This window comes from Phalacrocorax carbo, chromosome 3 (assembly GCF_963921805.1).
Source record: "Phalacrocorax carbo chromosome 3, bPhaCar2.1, whole genome shotgun sequence".
NCBI classification, from domain to species: Eukaryota; Metazoa; Chordata; class Aves; order Suliformes; family Phalacrocoracidae; genus Phalacrocorax; species Phalacrocorax carbo.
The window spans coordinates 4,196,669-4,216,060 of record NC_087515.1 but is presented as its reverse complement, the minus strand read 5'-3'; the positions used below and the strand labels follow the sequence as shown (position 1 = coordinate 4,216,060).

General features: G+C 44.3%; 1 protein-coding gene across 1 annotated transcript in view; it reads left to right on the top strand.

Annotated features, from left to right (window-relative positions):
* The window catches only part of GALNT2 (polypeptide N-acetylgalactosaminyltransferase 2), a 99,235-nt gene extending 89,876 nt beyond the window's left edge, over positions 1 to 9,359 (top strand). Inside the window, exons 12-16 of the mRNA XM_064445671.1 lie at positions 1,216 to 1,308; positions 1,513 to 1,596; positions 3,381 to 3,507; positions 7,274 to 7,393; positions 8,654 to 9,359. Coding sequence (XP_064301741.1) covers positions 1,216 to 1,308; positions 1,513 to 1,596; positions 3,381 to 3,507; positions 7,274 to 7,393; positions 8,654 to 8,809 — 580 coding nt within the window. The 3' untranslated portion in view covers positions 8,810 to 9,359. The remainder of the gene's footprint in view (positions 1 to 1,215; positions 1,309 to 1,512; positions 1,597 to 3,380; positions 3,508 to 7,273; positions 7,394 to 8,653) is intronic.
* The last annotated feature ends 10,033 nt before the right edge of the window (positions 9,360 to 19,392 follow it).

Sequence of the window (19,392 nt, the reverse complement as noted above, 5' to 3'; positions counted from 1 at the left end):
CTGATGGCTGAGCGAGCCGCGGGGACAGGGGCGGAGTGGCTGGCTGAGTGTCACACAGGCCTGAGGGACCGCAAGTGAGAGAAACTGAAATGGCTCCCTAATCTGGATTGAATGGGATTTTGCTTACAAAAACATTAAAGGAATCTTTGCAAGGAAAAATCAGCTCTCAAATGAAAAATGATTGAGGTCTGTCTTGTGACTTTTTTTTCTTCCTCACATCAGGGAGCTGCAAGAACTTGCTTTATCCTGACTATTTTTTGTCTTTTGAATTGGAAAATCATATTAAGGAAGTTATTGGCTGACTGAGTTTACTCCAGTTGCTTTAGATGAACTTACTGCCAAATGTAAAATAAGCATCAGAGCATGGCAGTTGCAAGTGAAATAAGACTTAATTTTCTAAGCCTAAAATTACAAACAATAGAAGTAAATGAGTTTTACATGGAAGCGAGGGGATGGAAAAAGACATTGCCCTCTTGCAGTCCAAAAGGAGATTTAAAGACACCAGTTACATAAAACCAGGAATTTTAGTTAGAGATGGGTTTGGTTAGAAGTAAAGAATTTGGATTAGTGTTTTTCACATTTATTGCAATAATTAATCTCTCTTGAATTTTAAATATTTTCTAATTACTTGTTCTCCTCTGTAACCTCAGCTACAGCAGACTCGCTTGGTTCATAGCATTAAATGTCATGGCTTATGTCTTTTTGGAGCTTTGAGTGCTCTGTTGGTAGGAATAGGATGAAGACTGAAAATATGTTTTGCCTATGTTAGCATGTCTGTTTTCAGAAAGGTAAAAGACACTAAGTTTTGCCAGTTGCTGAGATTTTTGTTTCCAATTAGCTTGCTTATCCAGGTGAATTTGGCTTCTGTCAAACTACTGTTAGAAAAAGAAAAACAAGCAAAAACCCCAACAACAACAACTTCCATGAAGCTTGCAGAAAGAACTCCAATATACATATCAAAATCTGGATGAAAACCTGAAGCAGCGATGAGTTTTTGGAAAAGACATAAATTTCATTCTAAATGCATTGTTTTCAGTCATGTTGCTTTCTAATGGGTTTCTATTACTTGGGTCTTTAATAGGGAATCTTGTGCCTGACCTGAGGCAGCTGACTATGTAGTACTAGGAAGGACTAAAATCAACCCAAGAATAAATGACATGGTTTAATTGCATCTAGAGAAAATATAACCTATGTGTTTCATATGATTGTCCCTAGAAATACACGCAGGGCAGCAGAAGTCTGGATGGATGAGTACAAAAATTTCTATTACGCAGCAGTGCCTTCAGCCAGGAATGTACCTTACGGCAAGTAAGTCACAAGTGCTCCTTCACCCTATTCATTTATTCTTCATGAGACAGTGCCTGAGGTGAAAGCAGTGCTAGCTCTCATGTGTTACCTCTTTAAGATGTAGTTCTACAGTTCTATTGTTCTTGAGTTTTCTGTGTATTCGTTAATGTGTATGAAGACAGCAGCCTGACTTTGAAAACTGCTTCTTTTTTTTTTCCCCTCTAGTATTCAAAGCCGAACAGAACTCAGAAAGAGACTTAGCTGCAAACCCTTCAAGTGGTATCTTGAAAATGTTTATCCTGAGTTACGGTGAGTTTTGGCTGAACCAGAGATAGTATGGAGTTCTCTTGTGCCCTCCCCAGAAATCATCAGTTTCTCTTTCTCCTTCCTTGGATGTAAAGGATGTTTTTTACTTTGTGAAAGCAATGCCTCATGAAGGCTTATTTGCTTTTGGTTTTTATTAGTGCTGTTCCTAAAGAGCCATGTTTCCCTGGTGAGGTGCTTTTTCTTTTTCCACTTACCACAACTACAGCTATGGTAGCAGGTATATGTTAGCCAACAGGGCCCAAAGGACTCAACTTATCTGAGCCTGAAGTTAGTCTCCTACGCAAGCTGTTTGCTCAAAAGTGCACTGTTCTGTATCCTGTTGTCCCCTTTAAGCTTTTGCCTTTGCCTAAGCTCATGCCTCGTGGAGTGAGGAGGCTGAATCTCAGCACAGTGCAAGTGACGGGAGTCAGCAGACAGAGTGCCTTGTATATTTGGCAGACAAGGGCAGATGCCTAAGACTCTAAGAAGCTGAGTCAACTGCTCTTTCTGTCTCTTGTTCTGTCACTGCATAATCACTAACTTTTGCAGGGTGGGGATGAGGTGAGAGGAGGGAAATGAGGTGAGGGGTTGAGATTGCTAACAGTTTCCGTAACATGAGGCCATCCTAGGTAATGAAAAATCCTTCAAGAGAAACATTTGTTGAAAGGATAGAAAGGTTTTTGTTCAATAACTCATTAATAAGTGTGTCTGTCAGATCTGAGTCTATAAATTAGTTTGCTGTCAGGCTAACTTAGGTAGCATAATGGTAAGATATGGTGAGTGGCTTGGAAGAATACTCGTTTCTTTCCTGGGGCACTTCATGTCAGTAGAGTCAGGTAACTGCTAGTGGGACACAGGCATGGAATGCAAAAGCACCAGCCATCACAGCCCTGGTGAAACATGTTCAGAACCACCCATACTAAAGAGTCTCATAAACCAGCATGATGCTGAGGAAGTAAGTTATTCTTTATTTTCTCTTAAAAGTGCCAGGGGATATTTATTTTTGTTTAATTAGTCAGAAAACAAACGTCTTGCAAGCTGTCCTGGAAAATGTGTCACCATAAGCATCACTTAAGTGTAATGTCGTCTTACTCTGTGTCACCTCTCATGTGCTCATCCTGCTGACTTGAGTTATTATACTTATAGTCTGAAGTTTTAAAAGGAGCTAATAATATCCTTGCTTTACTGTTTGACATCAACTCATGGTCTCTACCCCACAACGGTACTTTGTTGAATGGGTTTGCCTAGGTATTTCCATACTATATGAGCGCACTTTATGTGCAACCGTTAGAAAACAGGTATTGGCAAAACATTGACCTTTTTAATTATTTTTTAAAAAAAATTCCTAACCCCTTTCCTAACACTTCAGTAAAAACAGTCTGGGAAAAACGTAGAATGTCATATTTCTGCCACAAGCTAGCTTGGCTGAAAAAACAAGAGTTCTTGATGACCTTAACTGATAGCATTAAGCTTGAGTGACATTAAATGATGATGTTAAGTCATCTTTAATTTGCTTTTTGTGCTGAGTTTGTATGTCCATCCTCCTTCTCTGGTACAAGTCTTTTTGTATTCTGTCCGAAGTTTGCAAGTTCACTCATGTTTGATCTGTTCATTGTCAGATAATTGCCTTCCCTCCTCCTCAGAAGATTGAGATTTCCAGATAGTAGTCATCACTTACCTTTAACCTGTCGTCTTAAAAATACTCTGAGTAAAGGCAAGGAGTTTAAAAAATAAATACATAAAATTAAAGAACCCAAAGTAAGCAGATATTTCTGGTTTTGTTTTAGGGTACCTGACCATCAAGATATAGCTTTTGGGGCTTTGCAGCAGGGTACCAATTGCCTTGACACTTTGGGCCATTTTGCAGATGGTGTTGTTGGAGTGTATGAATGTCATAATGCCGGGGGAAACCAGGTCTGTATGCCGTTATTTTTTTTCCACATTTCTTTTGGCATTTCTTTTACCAAAACAAAAAAGGAAACTTTTTATCTCAGGCAGGTACCATGTACTGGTGACAGGAAGATGAACCCAAACCAGCAGATCAGTTATTTTAATAGATTGGCTGAATAACTTCTCCCTCAAATATAACTTTGCATTTTCAGGATTAGAATCTGAGCCCAGAGATTCATTCAGTGTGGATCGGATTATCCACTTCCTTTGTCTCCATTAATATTTGCTTTTACACTTGAGGCCAGTAACTTCCTTCCCAGGCGTTTTATACTTGCACAGAAAACTTTTTTTCAGTGAATTGGCCTGTTAGATTATTTGGGGGGCGGATTTTTACATATGAAAAGATTTGGGTTGTATTAACCATGTGGCCTAAGGTCAGCAAAACAGAATAACGGTTTACTGTGATGTCCTTTAATCATTTCTTATTAGTGGTAGCGGGGTATAAAAAATAATGTGTCTTAAATCCCAGTTTGGCTCTTCTAGAAAACCAGTGCCGAACAGTCATATCCTTTTCACTCACAGTAAAGGGAGCGTTTCAACAAATCCTTTCTAATCCTACTCTTAAACTAATTGCAGATGTGTCAGATCTGTAAATAACAGCATTAATTATTTCAAACAACATATTTATGCAGTTGTGACTTAGTTATCATTCACGAAACATATGCATATGTGCTCACTGTTTTGTGTGCTGGTTTGTCACCAAATTCTCCTCAGAATCAACCTGACTATAGATCAAATATAAGACTAATACCTCAAGTACATCTGTTAAAACAGGAGGCTGACCGATTACAAATCTAGTGCTGAATGAGTATCAGCCTTTTGCTCTCTCTGATTTCAGTTAGAAGGGGAAAACCCTAAAATCAGATGAAGCAAGAAGTCGTTATTTCCTGGAAGATGTATCATGTTGATTTGAATGCGCTGCCATCATACATCTGAGATATGCCTCTTGTCCTTACCGTTAAGGAGAACGTATCTGGGGAGGCTTTTCCTATTACCTTTATAAAAGTACACCCATCTTTCAGAACACCACCGTGTTTTTTAGGAGAAAGGGTGGATGCATCAGAATGGCCTTGGTGCAGAAACCTTGGAAGTTTCTGGTGATGTTGTGTATTCCCTATAGATACACAAAGTTAGCTTCCTCTTTCAAACTCCCTTCCCCCAAATCTCACCCTCTTTCCTGTGTAGGTTCTTCTGTGAAGCTGACCTTGACAAACTAATACGCACTTGCTCTGAACAGGTCCCTGTGAGAGGATGTTCAGGCAGATTAAGAGGCAGAACGGGTCAAAACCAGGTTTTATGTCCAAGCAGAATTCATATTGGATGGGAGGGAATGAACACAGCGAGCTCAGCATGGGAGAAGAGGGATAGAGAACAAAGTAAAGTCTTTAGATATGTGCTATGTGTGTTGCATCTATTCTTATCAGGAAGGTTTGGGGGCGGGGGGGAGGATTAAAAGTGCTCAAATATTATAGGCTGTGGAGATCTTCTCCTAAAATTTGAAGAGCGTACTCTGGCTTATGCACAACACAACTTAAAATGCAAAATTTAAGTCAAAGCGGGATTTCCACTCCTCCCAACGTGTTGGTGGAATTCAGTGATAAAAAGGTAGATGTGGACCCCTAAAGAGCTGAAGAAATTGTGGTGTATTTGACAATCACGTACAAATATGTAGGGTTATGATAAGGAGCTAAAGCCAGACGCACTTAGATGCAAGGGGAAGGTTTCAGGTTAGTGGTGTGCTGCTAACTTTATTTCTGATTTATGACACCGGTTTTCTCAGGTGTGTTTTTCAGATCCAGAAGAATTTTCAAATTGTTATGCAGAGCTGTCCTGTTTCCAGCCTGTGCCCTCAGCGCACGCACTGCTTCCAATTTTTCTTCTCTTCTGGTGTGGTGGAACTTGCTTCATCTTATCTCCATTATAGCTAGTCGTAGTTCCTGATCACTGCAGAGAAGCATCTATACGCTCTGTTTCTCACTGTGAAGGGCCACCACGTAGTCGTCTCCAGCAGCAGAGCTTGGAGCTTTTGTGAAGCAGTATCTTTGGCTTTTAAATGTGATTTTTCTTGCGTGATTGCAGTTGTGTCTGGGGCTCTTCCAGCCTTCTGATGGCAGGGTAAAGATGTATACAGCAGTATTTTCAAGGTTCTTTCTCTGGCTGCAGGGTTCTCAAACATGAGTTTTATCACTTCCCTGGTAGTATTTTCCGCTGTCACTGCTCAGTACAAATCTTACAAGGGGGCCGTCTTTTTCAGGGGCATTTGTGATTCCTGAGAAACTCTGAAAATAACTTATATTGTTAAAAGTGGCTATTAATGATTCTTGTTGACATCTTACAAACTGGACAGAACTGAGAAGGCAAGTAGCTTTGCCATCATCTGAGATTAACGTAGTAGAAAATATTTGACATTGAGAGTGAAAGGAAAAGTTTTCAGCTTATAGGTTTGGGAAACAAGTGAAGGGAAACACAGTTCTCCTGCCTTTGCTCTGTTTTGCATAGTTGTCATCATTCTAGCGCTTGTATAATATGGTGCCAACCTAAAGGCTTGCTCCCTGTACGATGGCGATTACCTGTAATTGTGTGGGACAGAAGTTCTGATTGTTTCCTGAGCATCTGTTTTCAAAGGAATTTAATCATTGTTAAATCTGCTGAGTTTAAAAGTGATGATGCAAGCCAGAAATTCAGTTATGGTATCAGATAATAAGTTAAAAAAAAAAAATGCAATGGGATTAGTCATTTAATTTCTTCCTGAAACACTCATTGCTTGCAAAATAACATTTAAAGGTAGCCAGGCTTAGCCCTGTGTATCTAGGGTTTTTTCTTACAAAACTCTGAATCCTCTTTAGTTGCTGGAGAAAAGCTAGTGATGCTTTTTTAAGTAGCGACGAGCATGATTTGGGTAACTAGCATGGCTTTAGTTGATAGATCAGCTTCCTTCCTCAAGGATAATTAGACAAATGAAGACCAGTCTGGATCCTGGAGACCAAACTTTGGGGAGGAAGGCACGGAGAGAATCTGAACATCAGTGCGAGATCTGGCCCCGTGTAGAAGGATGCTGAGATCAAACAAGCCGGGCAGCAGTACAGACAGAATAGCTTTTCTTGCTCTCTGTTTAAGAAGTTGCATATTTAAATGCGTTCAAAAGAAATTCTGTTGTACATCATGCCTTGGATAGCAAGTAACGTTCACCCTCTGCCATTGAGTTTGGCCCGCTTGTGTATTGCTTTCTGGTGGTCTCTGTCGTATTAAGAACTACTGTTCCGCACTGTTTAGCTTTGTTTAGCTTGTGGGCAGGGTGGCCAGCAAAGCTGTAGCCTGAGCTTTTAGGGTTTTTATATGTATAATTACGTATGTCATTTTTTACATATACTGTCTATGTAGGAGAGATTTATATGAGGGCTGTGTAATACACAGACATATAGATAGATAAAAATATAGCTGGACAAATGTTTTAAGCCTGAGGACCTGCGTGACTGTCTGTTGTGTGTGTGTGAAGCCAGCAGAGGGAGCAAACAGCGGGCTTGGGGACACTGAAGCGGTTGGAATTACTGTGTTTGAAAAAGACCCTTTTTTCCTCCCCTGCTCTGTGGGAAGCAACAAACTGTCTGAAAGTTCGTACGTGTCCATGTACAGGATTTTAACCTGTGCTATGTGTGCAGAGAGGTAGCAAGTGCACTTCGTGTGTATGTGAATATATATTCTGTACACCTTTTTTTCTTCCTTTTTCTAGGAATGGGCCTTAACCAAGGACAAGTCGGTGAAACATATGGATTTGTGCCTTACTGTTGTGGAGAGAGCACCTGGTTCACTAATAAAGCTTCAGGGCTGTAGGGAAAACGACAGCAGACAGGTTAGTGTCTCGCGAGCGCGCTCGGCAAACAGTGGGAGAGCAAGGGTCGTGACTGGGGTGCAAGAGCATGCACTGCTCATGGTGCCTGCTGTCTGTTCTGCGCTCCGCTCCCGCTCGCCGCTGTTGGCGTGCACGACATCTGGGCAGGGCAGCAGGAAAAAGCTTGCGTACCGAGCTGTTCTTTTCTTAGGCAATCTTCTATGAACATATAGAGGTGTTATCCCCACGCTGGCCTTATATAAAGGTTTCACCCGCCAGCGTTGGTGTGTAACAGTCTTCAGCTGCCACGCCTGTTGTCTGAAATAAAATATATATTCCCCAATGTATTTTGGAAAGGCCTTCTCCACAGAAGTTTGAAGATTATCTAGTCTGCGTCTCAGAAGAACGTGGCTTGGCTTTCCTTTCTTCTTTTCAGCTGTGGCGTGTTTATAGCAGCACTCGACTCCTTCAAGGCGTTTCTATCAATGCAGCGTTGTAACTTCATCTATTTCCCGTGCCTGTGGAAAGTCACATTTGCAGAGTCATAGCGTCTTTTTTGATCTAGTCGTATAACAATTAATCTCTCTCTGCTAAGTCATCAGTTCTGATCGTCGGCCAGCTTCCGTGCTTCTGTGTGTCAGTTTTCGCAGACAGATAACTGAAATGCTATTCCTTGATGAGGGAAGAATATTCTTGCCACTTTTTTCAGGAGAGGGAAGCGAGATTTTCTTGCTAAGGTTTAAAGGCACAATGCTAGAAACACAACAGAGAGAACTTTTTAACAACCTGTGTTTGGGTTTTAGTCTATCCTTGGCATCACCTTGGGCAAGGAGCTGCTGACGGCACAGACTGACTGGTTGTCTTCTGTATGACTGAAAGGTGTCTGACAGATTTCTGGATTCCTGTGAAGTTGTCTTTAGTGACTAGTCCAGAATTGTAGCGATACGTGGATGAGTTTTGTGGCTTTTATTTATTTTTTTTTTCAGACAGAAGGTTTCCCACAGGTAACACGGTATAACAGCGTATCTGAGAAGTGCTGAAGTAGAGCAAAACCATTTGGCGTGTTCTGTATCTATTGCAGTGTGTTAGCTGAATGAACAGTTGTTTTGGCAAGGCTTGCCGTAATTTATATACAGGTATTCAAGGATCACCTAAACAGCGCACTATTATCGCAGCTTTCAGTGTTCCCAAGCGCGAGCCAGGGAAGCTTATGAAGGCTGCAAAGGACAGGATGTAGAACTTATCCTTTTCCAGCTCACTAACAGTATTTTTCTCTTCCAGAAATGGGAACAAATAGAAAGCAATTCTAAACTGAGGCACGTTGGCAGCAACCTCTGTCTAGACAGCCGAAATGCCAAAAATGGTGGTCTCACCGTTGAGATCTGCAGTCCTTCTTTGTCACAACAGTGGAAATTCACACTTAATCTGCAGCAGTAGAAGGACTACAAGCAAAATGCTGTTTCGATTCATAGACGTTGGGCAAAGTTTTGATTGAATTACTGATGTATTTCTTAAAACTTTCCACGGAACTTATATACCTCAGTATTCCACCTTTATCTGAAAGTAGGAGAGCGCTGAAGCAGAGACCAGGGATCCAGGGGACTTGGAGCACTGCAAAGATGTCACTGAACGTGACTGCAGCACAATTCCTTCTTGGTGTGAAGACTTCAATGGTTCCTTTCTGTCTTCAGTTACGTACTTGCACAGCGGATAATTAACTGTAGGAACAACTGATGTATGATTAAAAAAAAAAAAGGATCTGAAGATACACCTGTGGGGAACAGGGTCTGGGAGGGGAGGGTGGGGAAAATTACTAGGAGAAGGTCACTTGAAATTTCCATTTGCATATAAATCAATCACGGTTTGTCATTTCCAGAAACAGACGTGTCATTTTGAAGGGTGGGGTTTTTTTTCTCTCCTGTGTGTACTTGGTAATTTTAATATGAACTTTTCTATGATGGACTCTAAATATAAATATATAAAAGTATATATATTGTCAGCTCCCAATGATTTCTATCAGTTTTCATCATCCTGTAATTATCAAGGAAGTGATTGGCGTACGTATAACCAGAAATTGGGTTGGAATGTTAGGAGAGTGAAACCTTATGAGGGTGCGGATTTTGTGCTGCTGAGTATGATGTCCGTGCTAACACTGGATGCTTTTGCTTTGCAAACTGGATCTACTTCTTAACGCTTCACCCTCACTGGAGACCATGAAACTCAGGAGGAGAAAGAAAATAGCAGAATAAGCCAATGCATCTGTACAGATGATTGCTCGGATTGTTTATTCCAACTTGGAAATTCATTACATGTGCTCTGGGTAACGTTAAACTTGTACTTGATATTTGTGTTGATCATTTCCGTAGCGCTTTGTCTTTAAAATACTTTGTTACAAAATTACAGAAACAGTGCAGACCTTTCATGCAGCCATGTGGGTTCAGCACAGTTTTATCCTGGGCCCTAATGAGAAAAATCTATTTGCCTCAAACTCCCCTTCCGAGTTGTAGGAATAAGGTAGAGCAGTAACGTCACTGTCGACAGCACAAGATCTGAATTCTAATTTGCAAGGATGAGCAGCTATGTAATATCTCCGAATTGCACTTGCTTAATTTATAGACCTACTACTGGGGAATTTTTGTTTTATCCATTTTTGTTTCTTTAAATGGAGCTTTTGAGTGGATTCAGGCTTGGCTCTGGGAATCAGCCTGGATACCAGCAGATTCTATGTGTTTTTAACCATAGAGCCCGTGCATTTTGCAGCTTCAGTCCAGCTGATGTCATTTTTATATTAAAATAATACTGTCAAAGTTAACCCCAACTTTGGCCTGTCCTTTCTTATGTTGGCATAGACTATATACTTTTTTATTAAAAGCAAATGCTTCAATGAGCTTTTAAAATGAACAGGGAAGGTAAATAAGGACTAATAAGCGAGACCAAAATCAGTGCAGCCGTGCAGTGCCAGGGAGTCGTTTTGGTGAGACGATGGATCTCAAAAAATGTAAGGGTTGATCATAAGGAGGTGGAACACATCTGTACTGTGGTATGCTGGTACAGATCCCCTCTTTGTTCCAGTTCCTGGAAGTAGAGCAGTTCCCAGTGTTTGGGGGTTTCCTTTGGCTGCATCTGTGCACTAGGTGTAGAGGTGGTGGAACTCTGGGCAACACGGCTCCAGCTGCGCCAGTCAACGTGCCCAGAAATACCTCGTGTGTCCGAAGTTACGGCTTGCAAGTACCTGCAATACCTTTTGGATGGGGGCATCAAGTCCAGTTTCTCTCATCCATTGTCTGACTTCTTTAATGAATAATATTTTTTTTTTTTTTGCTTTTTCACAGTCCACTTTCTCAAAACTTGCCCGTTTTAGAGGCCATACAGTGGATAAAACTATTTTTCAGCTTTTAGTCTCTCCCTATCTGTAGCCTTTTAACCTAGCTGAGAACTTGAAGAATGTGATTCATAAACATAGCAGTAGATTTCTTCGTATTCTGGAAAATAAATGCTGAAATACGGGCTCAGCAGCAAGTCAATTGTTTGAGGTTTTGAAAACCAGAATGTAAAAGGAAAAAACCCCAACCCCTCGCCTTCTGCCATGGAGGTATTGCCTTTTGCAACTCTGATCACAGTAAGGGTAGTACTAATGGAAATCAGCAGTTGCAACTCTGAATATTGACCTGCCTCTTAACTCTGAATCAGAATTGCTAGTTAAAAAAAAAAAAAAAAAATCCATATTCCACCTCTTAAGTCTTTAATGTTCAACGGCTGTCGTATAAAGCAGGAATATTGTCACTAACTCCTCTCGGTTGCTGTGCGTAGGGGGTTTAATACAGGAGCTGTATGTTGAAGGCAGCATTGCTTTTCTTTGAGAGAACAGACAAGAAGCGGTATCCTTTCGTTGTGTTTACGTGACAGCGTGCCAAAGTTACTTACTGTGATTTTAGGGGTTTTTAATGTTGAAGACACTTGCCCGTTTGAAAGACAAATTAAGAGCCCTTGAAGCAAATTGCGGTGGAGTCTCCCGAGAACGTTTCTTACCGTCTTCAGAGCAAGAATGGTGATATTGTTTGTTCTGCAGATTTTCAAAACGTAGTTTGGAAACTGTTTTTTCAGTTGGTTTGAAAAGTCTGCTGTACAGAGCTTGTACTTTATTCATTTTATAGATGGAAACCATCCTTGAAAAATTGTTTAACTTAAATAAAGAAGAATGCTTTATAGATAAATGTGTGGTCATTAATATCACTGAGTAAAACCGAGCAGTCTGGCTGCAGCCTGTAGATGGAAGTAGTTTTCAAACGCTTCGCTTGGTTTTTTTCATAAAGTTCCTGTTCTAAAAGTGTGTATATGTGGGTGTGTATTTGCATGTATGGGAAGAGAATTTGTATTTAAATGACTGTGATAACTTCAAGGAAATAGTCTTATTCTAGAAACTGCTTTACATTAAGGAGTGAGTTAACACTGACTGCGGTCACCTGAAAATACACAGTTAAGGCACCCCCGTCCTGCCCCATGAGGCCTAATCTTCTCGACGCTTCCACTGTCTGGCCCAAGCGATCAGGTGTCTCACTGGGTAGAGCTTCAGTTCGGCTTCAACTTATCTCCACCCCACCATGCTGAGTAAGCAGGCGGCACGTTGTCTCCATGCATTTGGGATTCCTCAGGCTTTTATTGCTGGTCTGAGTAGTTTCTATCACTATCAGTGCGACACCACACCAACACCACTTGCTACGCCTCATGTATTGTTTAAACAGCTTAGAGTTGTTTCTCCAGCAGACAGATATCCACGTCGCAACCATTCGGTTCGATGTCCAGCCCCCACGTTGTCGGCTTTGAAACATGCTGTTCCTTCCATGATTTGAAATTACAGATTTCCTCAGCTGCAAAGCTGGTTGGGGTGCATCTGCTCGTCTTGCCTTTCCGCTTTCTGTTGTGCAGGGTAGTAATTCCGGGCTCTGTGGTGCACTTGAAGCTAGATCTTAAATACTCCATATTTAAAACAAAAAAAAACCAAACTTTTTTTTTAAAGAAAGGTATTTTGGGGAGCAAACCCTTCACAGTTTAGAGAGCTTGCAGGTGAACTTGCACTGGCACAGCTGGGGAGGGAGCAAACCCTCCGTGGTAGGTGACGGAGAGCTGTGAACGCAAGCTCTCCCCGCTGCTGTGAGGGTAAGCGGGGCTGGGGCCGGGGCATGGTGCTCAAGGACGGGGTCCCCTTGGGAGAGGTGGGCAGAAGCCGAGCGGGTAGGGCATGGTTCAGTGCTCTGGGGGGGTAAACAGGAAGCAGGAGGATGCATGAGGGAAAACATCTCATCGGTGATGTTTTTGTCCAGCTTCAGAGATGCTCAAGTCAGTTCTTGGGGCGCACGTCCTCCTCTCCCGCGCTGTGGCATCCAGGACTAGGATCTTTGCTGCAGGCCTAGGAACAGCTTTGCAGTTAGCGCAAGGACGTGTTCAGCTAGCACCGCCTGCAGAGGCGCTTACAGGAAAGATTTAAACACTTGTACTCTCTTAATTGTCCTGACAGGAAGATATTTACCTATCGGGCTGTAGGAAAAGAGAGTTCTTGGGTGCAGAGTTACTCTCCCTGTGGGCCAGAAGTCGGTGACTAGTTGGCACCTTTCAGAAAGTCTAAATTAAATCAAGCAAATAGATCCTTAATGGCTGGCAAAACTGAAAAGGCCCGGTCAAACTGCGGTAAACAAAAGCAACAACTCTGCAGATTTTACCTGAGAACTCGAATGAGGATTCTCCATCTGAAATGCGCTTTGACACCTGCAAGCTGATGGGTAATAAGAGATAATTGTAAGGGGCTTCTGGCACTGGAAGCCTTTAATCTAATCCAATGTTAAATGTAGACACGCGTCTCACGTCTGTGCCTAGGATCTTACACAATTCCTGTACGTACTGGTCTCAGCAAACTTCTTCGCGTAAGCGTCTGGGCTGAAGGAACCATCCAGCAAATTTTCCGTGACTTCTGACCAGAGCCCCATCATTTCCTTTGCCTTATACCTTCGCCGCCTGTGTGCGTTTAGAAAGGAAGCTGAACAGTGGGAGAGGTTAAAAAGCTGTAATCTGCTTGAGGTAAGGGCTGTTGTCTTGTTTAAGGTGGGTCCTACAGAGCATAGTCCAGTTCCTGCCTGGGGTGTTACTGCCGTAGCCTTACTTATTTTAAAATGTTATTTTTTGTATACAGATAGCAAGGTCTACTCTGCCTTATCTTAGGTGTATATTAAATATAGAAGCTCTATGAAATCTATGTGGTCCTGAGCTGCATGTATGCATCACCCGCGTCCTCATCCAGCCTGAAATACAGTGAATAATTTCATCGCAATAACTTGTTACAGAGCGCTCTAGCGAGAGGCTTGTTCCTGCACAGAATGATTTCAGATGAATAGAAACCACTGGAAAAAAAATACTCTGGGATAATAAGCCATGATTACAGAACGAGCATAAATGTCAGGGTTGCATCTTTTGTTAGACTGCACATTTTATTTACAGCTTAACATCCGGTAGTTATTTTAAGACCTGCTAGTAATCAAGCTCAAAAAGTGGGAATAAAGTCAGCCCACAGATGTCCTCTGCACACCCCTCCAAGAGGTTGTCTGAATCTTTTGATTTGATCTGATTCCTGGCAGCACAGCAGCATGTCGTGGCTCTGTGTGGGGGAAGAGGGACCTGTCTGATTTCAAGTCCCTATTTCTACCTAGCAGATGTTTTTAATCCAAGGATTTTGGGCGTTGTTTTTTATTAAAAAAGATCTGGAAGTAACAAATAGCTCTATTTTCTGCTATACCTGTATTAACTAAACCTCACCTTTGGTAACCCGGGCATTACGGTAAAAAGAGGGTTCGAAAACGACTGTTGTGCTCGGGTTGCGTGGTGAGCACCACTTCTGCAAAACACTTTTAACTTTGGTGCCACCTTTCTTCCTTTCCAGCGAGTTGTTTTTGAAGTGGGCGTGAGGTGGATCCCTGGGGGGCAGCTCCCTGCTCAGGTGAGCCAGCCTATGGCTGCTGCGGGGGAGAGGGATGCTCCTGCCTCTCCTCCCTTGCGCTAGCGTCGGCGCCCATTCCACGAGACAAGTTAACGAGGCAATAGGACAAGATTAACTTTATTTTTCAGTCTGGAGAGTTGAGCTGGCCTTTTGAAGGGTCGTGAGAGCTGGAGTGGCGCAAAGCGGCAGCGCTTCATAACCAGAGGCAGGCGAGAGGGGAAGGTGTTGAACTCCCCGCTCCAGCACCAGGGAAACAGAAAAGCAGCTTGCCCGCCCTGCAGAGCGGTGGGACCCAGCATCTGCTTAAGGTATTGCTCCTCCCTGCTCATCGCTGCGAGCCCTTGGGTGCAGTTTTGTCACTGTCCTGTGCTGCTCTGAGCTAGCAGCGGTTAAAAGGAGCATTAGGAAAGCCTCGCTGTGAGCCAGCGTGGGGTGTAAGGGAGGTTAGCAAACAAGAAAACACCCCGTGGAAAGAGCATCGCTACTTTCAGTAGCTGAAAGCCATTTGAGCTTGGCTTAACTAGGCCATAAAATCAAACCTCTTGTTTTCATGGGAGAGCCTGAGATGAGCGACGTTCCATTTTGCTTCCAGCGGAGATGCCTTTCAGAATAATAACATTATTTATACCTAAACAGTCTTCTTGCTGATATCTGGGTCTTAAGCCAGCAGCACCTGTAGCGGCAAGAGAGGAGGAAGAGCGACAGAGAGAAAGCCAAAGAACGTTCTTAAGTTACATCAAGGTCTCTGTTTCAACACCAAGCTGATGTTTGATAGGGGCTTTCCTACTTGGAAGGGACATAACGCCTCAGTTTAGACAATCTTGAGAAAGAAAACGCTCCGTCTTGCACGCAGTTCGTTTTGCGTGGTATGGTGCAAGCCATCGGCTCTCTGCCAGCTGGTTCCAGCGTTGGACGAAGACATTGATTTTACTTTTCCTATTGCATGAGGTTTTTGAAAGGGGTTGGATCTTTAGGTCACTGATAGGGGTCAGGGCTTCTGTCATAGTAGTGGCTACGAAAGTGGCTTACTCATATCTTGATGTCTAGGTAGAAAAGATTTTTAAAAAGTCAAGTGGAAGAGAGAGAGGTGCAAAGTGAGAGGGTGGGAGAAGTAGCTGCAGAGCTGCAGCTTAGAATGTGTTTCGAAGTCAGTAAATTCATAGTTTAACGTAAAAAGAGATCTACCTCTCCTGTGCTCTACAGCATAAGGTGTAACATCTGCGCAGAGCCCTCAGCTTCTGTTTGGACGTGACCTCCGACAAGAGCATTCAGCTTGGATGTGAAGGACTCGATACAATTTTCAGAAATGTTCAGGAGAGTAATTTTTTTCAAAAACAAAATTCAGGCAGTTAAACATCACAGGAAACCGTTGAATTTGAATTAGGACATTTTATTCCTCAGCTGGTCTAATTGTCCTCTTGTCAGCTATTCCAATATAAGTTTTTTTTTAATGAGTAATTGGTTCCAGGCTGAATGTCAGGCTTCAACTCCCAGCCATTTTGTCTGCTAATTAAGTTTCATTCCTCAAAGTATTCTTCTTTGCATCAGAGATGCTGGAGTCTGATTCTGTCACCTCCTAACTTTTCCCCTTACAGACTGAGCCTCTTAAACTAGCTGAGAAGCAGGTTTTTCAGACCACCCATTGCAACGGCCGTTCCCTGAGCTGTCCTCAAGGCAGATGGAGGGATGGGGAGGAATGAAGGTCCTCCTCTCGACTCCACTGCGAACACGATGAGGCTCTTACAGCTGTTACTTACGTACGATTTCTACTGATACTTACCGCTCGTGTTGTACTTTGGGCTTTGTAACGAAGACAGCCAACTTTCAGACAGTGCTCCGAGAGCCAGGGAGCCCGAGGGGTGGTCCACCTTCCAAATGCAGCATAGCAAGGCAAGTCAACAGGGGGCCTGCAGGCGATAAGATGGTGGCGACGGGGTTGTTGGATGAAAACAATAAACAAAGCACTGCCAGATGTCCACGAGCAGTGCTTGCGGGCTGCTGACCTGAACGGAGACTCTTGAGGGTCTGTCGCTTTGCTCGGGGAACATGCCAAACACTGGTTGTCCACCTGGGACCTCTGAGCTATTGTGGTTCCCATTTTCCAGAGCAGGATTGTGTGCTGGAATAGACCGAAGTGTTCACTCAGCTTTGACATTCTGGTGTCTCTTTGCTGCAGTCTCTGAGGACGGTCTTTCAGAGCTCACAGACTTCTAAAGAAAACAAGTTTTTATGGACTTCTGAAAACATGCTGTGGCATTTTCCATGAGCCTGAAAGTCATCATCTTTGTGCTGCATCTGAATTTAGACCTTTATTAGCAGTGCTTGGAGAAAGGCTTGTCTGAGCTTCTGAATACCCTCACCTGGCACAAAGGGGGTCCTGGTTCAAGAAGGGGCACCCTGGGCTCCTTTGCTAGAGAAGTGATGACAAAAAGGGGACGTGGCTTTTGCAACGTGGAACTCCTTCGCCGTGGGATTGGTGGGAACCAGCCCCACTGGTTTTGTTAGTGCCAGCACTACACTTTTGCAATATGTTTCATATGGATGAAAACAATTTACATGCCCAGCCTATGTGGAGCAGAACCGAGCCTGGCAGGAGTGAGCAACGCCCTCGGAGCAAGAGCCATCGAGTGACTTTCCAGAAAGATGATTTAAAAAAAAAAAAAAGAATAAAAAGGCATTCACTTTAACATTGAGAGGAAAGGAATACCTTACTTAGACCTGGACAAATAAAAGGTCGTTTCATGGGGGACGCAATGGGCAGGCCCAGATCCGTGTGAGCTGAACACGACCTGTTAGCCTGCTCGCTCCGTCCTGGCGTTGTGTGAGTATTTGGGGTGGAGGTGTTGGCCTCGCTCCCTGCGCCTGCAAAGGCTGGAGCGAGAGTAGCCGCAAATGCGCGTCAAGCACGTTGTTGAGCTGGGGCTGTAGTGTGTGCAGCGCTCTCTTAGTGAGCTGATGCTTTCTGCTTCCCAGGGGCTGCCTTTCAGGGGCTTTCAGGGCTGGGGAGGTTGCCGCTCTTGCCCCTCGCAGGGAAGATTTGGGGGCATTGTATGGACAAAAGGGGCTGGCGGAGTGCAAGGTATGCTCAGAGAAAGTGCTTCTCTATCTGGTTCTCTGTACAGTTATTTCTCTGTTCACCTATACATACCAGCCCACTGCTTTTTCACCTGTGGGAAGTGGCCTTCCCTTTCCCAGCAAAGGGGCCCCGCTTGCCCGGCTCCCCTCGCAGGGAGGCCTCGAGCCGTGCGTCCTGCTGGCAGCTCCCTTTCCTTTGACTGGGTCCCCCGGAGCGCAAGTTTCCTTACGAAAGCCAGAGATGGCAGCAAGACAGGTTTCCCGCTGGTTCCCTCATTCCAGTTTCCTCCTTTTGGCAGAACAGAATTTGATTTTTTTCCTTATGATTATTATGAGCTGCAAAGAACAGCTCTTAAATTAGCCCTGAGGAGGTGGAAAGGTAGAGAAAGCCTGCTGCAGGGAGTTTGGTCTGACTCATATAATTAGCACAAGCTCTACCTGCTTCGACTGATGTACCCTGTCATATGCACAGCCCTCTCTTCAGTTTGTTTTTGTTGTTCTAATTAACTTCCAGCAGCCACGCCAAACTTAAGTCCTGGGTCTTTTTCCAGCCGCTGCTTCAAAGTTCCAGTGAAGCTCTTCAGCCAGAGCTCGACTCGGGATCCATCCGGGGAGCATCCCGTGAAACTCGGGATGCGTGAAGGTGCCAAAGGGCCAAAACATCCCACGATAGTGACCCTTTACCACCCTTTCCTGAAACACTCCCGCTCCATCTTCTCCCCGCTGCTTTGGACGGCTCCGACACACCTACAAAGCTGTTGCTGTTCTTGCTACGTGCTAGGGCTGCTCGTGTGCTGCCTGGCCAGAGATGCTCTCGCTGGGCACGTGTGGACGGGAGCGCTCAGAGCCCTGCTGGGGCAGCCGGGAAGGGCAGCGTTGGGCCGGGCAGCCGTGCTGTGCCGACGTGCACCCGCGTGGGCAAGGGCCTGGCGTGCGTGGCGCCGGCCCCGTTACTGGTGCCTCCGAAGGCTGTCCCTCTCGGCGGGGTGACTCCTCCTCGGCCCTGGGGACTGTGGAGCAGTTGCGTTGCTCCAGAGAGGATGCCCCTGGGTTGTCCCGTGGGGCCTGCTGGGGGGTGAAAGTATCCCAGAGGAGCTAACTGGTGGTAGGGGAGGAAAGGCAGCACCCAAACCCCTCCAGCGCCCTGCGGCGCCAATGGGCAAAGCAGGATTTAGGTCTCTTGCCTAGGGAGTGGCGTGCCCTCCGCTGAGTGCCTCAGCCACGCAGCCCCGAGGGGCTGACAGGGGGGAAGGGCAGCTTTTGGAGCGGTGTGTAAAACCCCTAGACTCCAGATAAGTTGTTGTTCTTTGTTTGCAATGCGGGAAGATGACTCTGCAACCAACCATTTTTAAGTAAACCTGCCTCAAGGAGACAGAGGTGCTCATGCGTTCCTGGGCGCTTCGGCCTTTGCGCAGGGTCCTGAATAACCGCAGCAGCAGCAAATCTCATCCATGGCTGATTTTCATTAACTATGTGAGAAACTGGGTTAAGCTACCTCAGGCAATAAAATCCTGCAGCTTGCTGCGAGGCTGTCATTGCTAGGGAGGCTCTGTCAGCTGGGAAAAGGCACTGCTGCCTTGCAACAATGAACCCAAGGATGTCATAAATAACTCCTCCTTGTTTGAAAAGAAACAGTGAGAGGAACGTCTGTCTTTCTCTCTTTCTGTTCTAGTTTTCTCCCTTTTGGGGAGCATCAAAGTGATTTGGTTATTTGCAGCACGAAAGCAGAGCTGGTTGGGACCAGCAGCCCTAAAACCGATGACACAATAGGTAGGGCAAGCACGTGGAGAGAAGAGGAGGGTCTGGCTAATCTGGCATATCTGGTGCCCTACAAGCTTATGCGCAGGCATGAGGTTGGGTCCCCACCTCCTGCAGGACGGGATTTCCAGCACTGCTGAAGCTTGGGCTGTAGCAGGGAAGCTCCCTTGTTTTGCCAGGCACCACCTGGGCTCCCTTGCTC